General features: G+C 47.3%; 1 protein-coding gene across 1 annotated transcript; it reads right to left on the minus strand.

Moving 5' to 3' along the window:
* Window positions 1–535: 535 nt before the first annotated feature.
* Window positions 536–7180, minus strand: CCNA1 (cyclin A1). Its single transcript, XM_075742967.1, has 8 exons — window positions 6638–7180; window positions 5181–5424; window positions 4835–4956; window positions 3888–4111; window positions 3048–3252; window positions 2001–2114; window positions 1215–1348; window positions 536–883 (listed from the first exon to the last, which is right to left on the minus strand). Exons 1-8 carry the CDS (start codon window positions 6764–6766, stop codon window positions 832–834), a joined length of 1224 nt encoding a protein of 407 aa, XP_075599082.1. The 5' UTR covers window positions 6767–7180; the 3' UTR covers window positions 536–831.
* Window positions 7181–7571: the final 391 nt, after the last annotated feature.

Here is a 7571-nt window from a genome sequence, read left to right on the forward strand (position 1 = left end):
GCACACATTCAGCAGTGTTCCAGTGGCAGATGATGTTATCTCAGACAGCTATGCCATGAGACTACTCAATACCAGAAGTATGACACAGCAGCCATCTAGCTCAGCTCCACTATTGCAGTACTTTACATGCTCCAGTTTCTTCCTCATAGCTGCAAGCATTGCTCTACTGCAGTCTGTCCACCAGTGTTTGAAGTGCTCCTAAGGCTCTGCCAGCCACAGCTGCCCCTTCCTCCAACTCCCTGCAGAGGAATCCCCCTTATTCACCTCCATAAAGGGAAGCTTGACCTTTACTTCAACATTGATAGTCTTCTGCACACAAGTTGAGAGTTCATAGACCACTTGCATCTGGATGTTTTTGCTGTGATACGGTATACAAGTTCCAGAAAACAGGTTCTGTTCATGGCTGCATGATGTCTCATAGAAGAGGAAGAAACAGATAAGATACTACAGCAAGTCACCCATATCTATGGAGATGTCAGGTTGTGGTGGTTCAAGCCACACTTTATCCACTTGACCTAGCTTAAAACCTCTGCTCACAATGATTTTACAAAAACTACAACCCTTTCTACTTACTGTTACTGCAGATACTAACAGGAGTCAGAAGATTCGCAGAGGAACGGTGTAATAAGACATTTATTAAAAGTGCTGTCAGTTATATTAAGAGCTATAGTCTAATATCCTTTTTTGAAAAGGCATCTAATTAAAAAATACTGGCTAAAAACCATTCTGATCACTATGGTTACAGACACATGACCTGCAGTGCTCTATGAAATGTTAAACCAGCTTTGCTGGCTGGAAGGAAGTAATCTTCAATTCCAGGGTCCATGGTCTTTATTGTAGTGGAAGAACTGCTGGGGGCTCCAGAAGAGACACCTGCAGGTACCTGGAATAGAAACACAGTCACTAAAGATATTAGTTTAGCTGACAAATTTAAAGATACCACCTTCTTGTGCAATACACTGGGGAAGAAAAGAATCATCCTGCAACACTGCAGAAGAATTGTTATCCAGTACGCCTGTATACCTATGGATGAATTATTCTGGTCAGAAAAGCTTTCCCCTCCAGAGGCTAACAGAGGCTTCTGTTTCAGGAATAGAAGCTGACCACTAAAAGAAGTTTGTCAACTACAGCAGCTGTAGCCCAAGCTGCTAAACCAGAGTCATTCTGTGGTAATAGCCTCCAAGTTACAGAATGCTGGCTTCCTGGTTACTTACTTTGAGTGCTTATACTTCTCCTTAATCGCTTGCAGTTGGCAATGGGGAGCATCAAGGCATGCTTTATGCAGATCAGTCAGGCAAGGCACTATCTCACTTAATGAATATCCTGTGAAGGCAGCAAGTGTTTCAGGCTGGTCAGAGAAAAACAAACCAGTGTTACTCTATTGAAGGCAACATTCATCTAGAAGGTCATTTTCTACAGGACCAGAAGCTATTTTCACTACATCAGTGCTCACTCTAGATTCTTTAGGCTTGAAAAGGATTCAGATATCCTCCCATTGGTTTGGTCTAGCTTTTTCTTGGAGCCAAGAGATCTGACAAGACGCTCCTTCTGCTCTAAGGATGTGGCATCCATTACACTTCTGGATTCTGCTCTCTGCTAAAGCTATTCCTCCAACACACAGCTGAGAGGCCTATCAAAACTTGCATTGCTGCCACTCAGTGTAATCACTCTACTCAAGTAGAGTACTCACTCCCAGAAAGCCCTTGAATTGTGTTTTCAGGAGGAGTTTTGGGTTTAAAGACTGACAAGGCCTTAGGTACAGACTTGATGTAAGTGAGCAAAACAGCAAGGTCGCTCCCACTTCAGAGAGGAGACAGGATATTTCAGGTTGATTTAACATTCATTTATCAGGTAGTCCCATTAGCTCAGGAATATCTACTGATCTTAGGATTCCAGCCTTTGTCACAACATACTTTGAAGCTACTCCTCCTGCTTCTCAGCCTACTTCTAATGGTAACACAAAATGCTTGAGCTACTCCTTAACATGCGGTTGTTCTTACCCAGAAAGACCTGTTCACTGTATAGTTTGCTAGACAGTAGGCTGCTGCAGCAGTTTGTGAAGGAAGATACTTCAGAAAAGGATCAGCTTCAAGGAGACTCAGCTCTGCAAGATACTGAACAAAAACCCACAAGTTTTTCAAAAAGACTGAGCCTAGCTGGTACAATCAGTTCCATACAGCAAGCACTGAAAATTGTCAATGGCCTCTGTTTCATGTGAAAAACATGAGTTACATGTCTGGCAAGTATAAAAGCATTCTAGCCCTGTTGATCTTGCAGAAGAATCTTTAGCATGTTTCAGTGGGGACAGAAAGACCACACTTTCACAAAGCCCAAACAATCTGCACTAATCTGAAAGTTCTGGTCCCATCATCAGCTCTGATGTAATTTTACAGACAGCGACTTAGAAAATTCATGTTTTGTAAAAATAACAGATAAACTCTTCCCATCCTCTGAGGCTCTTGTTCAAATAGATGGACCTCACTTGGAGGTTGAGGATAAATGGACAGCTTTAAGAAATTTAGGTTCTGTTGAAGCAGAGTCACTGTACAACCCTATACTCTTTGCAGATAAGCAGCAGGTTGGATGTTTTCCTATAAGCTTGAGTTATCCTGTTTAAGCAGGGTTGCCTATGCAGTTATGCAGCCATATGCTGTATCATTATGTAGCAACATGTAGTACCACCGCCACGTCCAGGGCAGACTTGCTATGGAGACACTGTTGAAAAACAACCAGTTTCCTACCACCCAGCTACCTAGTCAGCGCATTATCCCTGACCAGACAGATAGGCCAAACTTAGGATTTCCATGAGACATTTATCCGGAAGTCTCGGCACACAAGCTGCCTTCTGGAAGTAGTAGGCTACAAACATCCAGTTTTAGTGATGTTGTAGTCTCAGATAAGACTTGCCATGAGAAAAAAAACAATCTTCTGATAGGTTCTGCTACTATATTATGCTCTGTCTGCTCAGATAACTTAGTGACATACAAGGAGTTCTGCTTTTAGCATCTTTTCTCCCCCCTCAGTCCTAAAAGGAAGATGATTCATACCCTTGCAAAGTTCTCTGTCCTGATACAGACTCCATGCCTCTGAATATACTGAAGGAGGAACTGGTTGATGGTTGGGGCTGTTAGGTCAAAAGCCAACACTTTCAGAAGCAGGTGTTCCATTCTTAGCAGCTGCCTCTTTGTGTAGGTGTCATCTGTTATATACACAAATTCATCCACTTCTGGTGGGTAGATCTCTTCATATTTCCTGAAAAAGGAATACAGAAGCCACATTTGTCAGCTTGAAAGTTATGGTAAAGAAAGATTTCTGCTGGACCTGTATCAGGATGAGCACATGACATTACTAAGATTTGCATCCAGCTCTTGCTTTAGTCCTTTCTCCAGGATAGGTAAGAATTAAGTTTCAAATTTGGGCAAAGATGTTTAGAAGAACTCCAGTTCATCCATCCATACAGAAATACACTCACATTGTTAGCTCTTGACTAACAACAAGCCCTCAGAGAGCAAGTTCAGAGTGTATTGTGTTACTGAGACAAAACTCCATGCACTCCCAGGCTCTGTTGGGTACCTGTCTACTTAAAACAGTTCAAGGTTAATTGCAGATTGCAACTGTGAATCTACTACAGCCTTATAGATTAGCAGCCTAACACAGTAGTGTTTTCACTCCTGCTGTTAGGTTACAAAATTTTCCCACTACAATTCCTCATATCAAGAACATTAAATGTTTAATTTTGCTAGTGCCAAAGCAGGTCAAATTGCTAATCTTAAGACATCATGAAAAGCTACCTGCCACTGCAAGCTTCAATCCTTCAAATTAAACTAAAAGACTCAGCCCAAAACCAAGTTTTAGCTCACTGAGATTTCAAGAAATGAAACACTTACGCAGCCAGAAGAATTGCTGCTGTTCCTACAAGCTGCAGCTTCCCTCTGAGAACAGACATGCAGGAAAGGAACCTGTCCAGGAAGTTCACCGCCAAGTACAAAGTCTCTGTCCGAAGTTTATATTCTTCCCCTACTTCCACCAACCAGTCTACCAAGATGGCACGCATTCCTGTTGTGATATCTGGTTGCTTCCTCATGTAGTAGGGCTTGGGCCTGAATCTTACCTGTGCGGGGGGGAAGAGTTGAAGAATCAAGACGCTGACTCTGAAGAAAGCCATTGATGGCTGAACAGATTAACATTCTTTATACTTATACCAAAAGGAGCATGAGTTGTTCTACTATTAGTAACTCATTACTACTAACTATAATTATAATGCTAGTAGTATTAATTAGCAGCTAGTAGCATCTCTAGAAAGTAGTATTTCTACACTGAAGAGATAGGAGCTACTGTGTTAGCAGCAAAATAGTAAAAGATCTCCTGGACTATGGACAATCTTTGCCATCAAGCACATACAAGCCATTCAGAGGGACTCAAAATTGACTTAAATCACAATTTTCCCCTCTTCCTACTGGGAGACTGCACATTACTGCTCTGATACAGAAAGGTAGGAAAAACTAGTACTATAGCAAGCAAGCTGTCAGTGAGGTCACATCCAGTTGCTTTAGTATTTTTGCAGCATTCAACTCCCATCTGCAATTCTTCTTCATGCCAAGGAGTCAAGAGATGCTCCAACAGTGGGGTATTTCTGGGATACAGAGCAATCCTGAAAGATCTTATCACTGTCTAGAACCTGCTTATGATTCTAGCTTCAACGATGGCTTTTACTGCTTGCTCTCTCCCCTTTATAGCTCAGTGGCAGCCTCGGGTTATCCTGGGGCAGCCATACGTCTTTGCTGTATTGCAGCCGAGACCACAAATATCGATAGGCTTGTTACAAGCCACTCACTTCAGCCTCTCGGAGGTACTGATGAATATCTTCTGCGTATTCTCCCACAGTCAGAGTTATGGCATCTCCCATGTGATCCTCGGGCTGGGACTGGAAGGATGTGTCCACTGTCATAGGAGATCCTAACAGGTAAGGGGAAGCAGCAAGACATTTGCTTGATTAGCCTCTTCACCTTCTCCTGCTATTTCTAACACAGAAGTGGTGTGCCTCATGTAGACACAATCCAAGTAACTTAAAGTGTTATTTATTGTAACATAAGCTAGTTACTAGCTTACCAGCATTACAATTCATACCATGCTACATGTACTTGCACTATAGATACCACCTTGGTAGTAACAGGAGTTACCTGTACTCAGATCCAGCAGTAGGCGAATACTGGATGTCATTGCACTGGTGTCCAGTTCACACAGGCTTGATTCCAGCTCTTCAGCCACTTGGCAGCTGTAGTTTTCTTTCTGTTCCGGTTCATCCACGTAGATAGCAAATCCTTGCTTTGATGCAGCATTGACCATGCAGTTGGGTAATTCATCTTTTCCAGATGAAGGGATGGTGTTTTCAGAGCCAGAGAAGCGTCTGATAACAGTAGCACCCTGAAAGAGAGCACACAGCAATGCTGTGGGAGGGCAACTCAGGAGGAAAACAACAGTAAGTATCACTTGTTTTTGAAAAGAAAAATCACTTTCTTCACCTAGCAGGCACCAATAACATAAAAGTTTACTGGAAAAACCACCAGCTCCAGCTGGTGCCTCAGAAGTACTGCTTGTTGCCATCTCACTGCAACAAACCCCTCACAGAAAGAGTGAGCTGTAGCAAAGGTCAGGAAACAGGGGAGTAGCCTCATCTCCAGTGCCCACTGCCAAGGAGAACGAGGGGAGGGTGCTGTTCAGGTCTGATGGATCTGGCATATGAACGATCTGCTCCGCATTCCTTTATGGCAAGGAGCAGCTGCTTTAAAGTGCGGCAAGTTAAAGTAACAAAAGGAAGCACTCAGGCACCATCAGACTGCACCTGGAGAAGGCATTTTATGCTGAATTACAAACCAAAGCTTGAACTTTTGAGCTCAAGCATCACAACCCCTAGAACTACAATGTCTGACCAGGATACAGTCCTTCACATCACCTGCTAACAGTGAGTCACCAACTGAGTTCAGGGCTTTACACAGTCACAACCAAGAAGAGTGTGTACAGGTAAGAGCTATTTCAGGTCCTGTAGTCAGTACAATAACATTTTCCCTGCCACACCAGCAGACTCCAGGAGGGCCCAAGGACAGAAATGCAGACAGACACCTTGTGTGAACTTTAGCTTCTTGAAGACTCTACCACCTTGAAGCCACACAGCAATGGCACCTTTGGGTAAGCACCAGTGAATACTTTTCTTCACCACCTCCTACACTTTAGAGGGCAAATGGCCAAATAAAGTCTCACCAAGTCTCCCTTCCTTCCAGGAGGGATTACTTGTTCAAAGCATTTCCACGGGTAAACGTCTGTGGATTAGGACTGAGCGGTTACTAGCAGGGTTTCTCGGGAAACACACACTCATGAACTGGAGCCCGATCGCACTACTTCCTCCGCCACCCCCAGGCCTTTACCTGCCTGCACCGCCCATGCCCGCGGCGGGCTGCCAGCCCCAGGCCTCAGACCGGGGTGGGGAGCTCCCCCTGGCCCGCGGGCCGGGGCTTCCTAGGGGAACCCGGCAGGTGGCTGCGGCCCCTCGGCGGGGAGGGGAGGCGCGGCGGCCGCGGCACCGCTGCCGAAGCGGCTCCACGGACAAGCGAGGGGGGCTGCCGCCGCGGGCGGGGCTCACCTGGCCGCCGGGCCGCTGCTGCCCGTTCTCCGCCAGCACCCCCAGCACGGCCCGGCCGCCGCTGCTGCGGGGGGCAGCGGGGCAGTGGTCCCGCCGCCCCGCCCGGCTCTTCTCACCGGTGCGGCGCATCGCCCCGACGTCGGTACCTTTCGGAGGAAAAAGAAAAAAAAAAACAACAACAAACAACGAAATAAAGTCGGGGGCGAAAAAACCCCACAAAACAAAACTACCACAAATATGTGGTTACGCGTCGGACAGCCCCTCCCGCCCCGCAGGAAGGCAGGCGGCCGGCCGCACTGCCGGAGAGCCCGCACCGCACCGACCGGTCCGGCTCCGCTCGCCACCGGCCCACGGAGGACGCTACGCCGCGCTGCGCCGCGCACCGCCAAGGAGGCTGCCCACCCGCCCGCCGCCCCTATATAGGCGGCGGCCAATGGAGGCGGCGGCGGCTGTTGGCCGCGGCCAGTTGGAAGCCCGGGCCGCAACCCCCGGCGCCGCCGCCGCCGCCCTGGCAACCCAAGCGGCGGCGGGTCGTCATGGAGACCCGGGCGGGGGCCGCCCCGGCCGCACTGCCCCGCGCAGGGCACGGCCCGCCCCGCGCAGCGCCCGCGGAGCGGTGGGGCACGAGTGCCCGCCCGAGAGCAGCGGGACCCGCCGCCGCCCCCCGCCTCGCACTGCCTACTGGTTTTGGACATCCAGAATATAAGGAAAGGATGTGTAAGTGAAGCAGCAGCGTTACGGGAAGAGTTGAGGTCAGCTGTCAGCTGTCAGCAGTTGGCAGCTGTCAACAAGGGAAATTCAGAGCTTTATCAGAGGAATTAAGCAGGGGTTTGTTCAGCGCCATCAGAGATTTTCACCAGTGACGTGGCAATGACACAGAGCATGCTTACTAAATTTGTGGATAACACCACCGATGGTCCTGGGAAGGCCTGTG

This window comes from Balearica regulorum, chromosome 1 (assembly GCF_011004875.1).
Source record: "Balearica regulorum gibbericeps isolate bBalReg1 chromosome 1, bBalReg1.pri, whole genome shotgun sequence".
Taxonomy (NCBI): domain Eukaryota; kingdom Metazoa; phylum Chordata; class Aves; order Gruiformes; family Gruidae; genus Balearica; species Balearica regulorum.

Excerpts from the sequence above, each read along its gene's own strand:
- CCNA1 (XM_075742967.1), bottom strand. The coding sequence starts at position 6,766 with ATGCGCCGCACCGGTGAGAAGAGCCGGGCGGGGCGGCGGGACCACTGC. Across the intron at positions 4,957-5,180 it reads ACTGCTGGATCTGAGTACAG|GATCTCCTATGACAGTGGAC; the intron begins GTAACTCCTGTT and ends CTTACCTGTTAG. Across the intron at positions 1,349-2,000 it reads CAGTGAACAGGTCTTTCTGG|CCTGAAACACTTGCTGCCTT; the intron begins GTAAGAACAACC and ends TTCTCTGACCAG.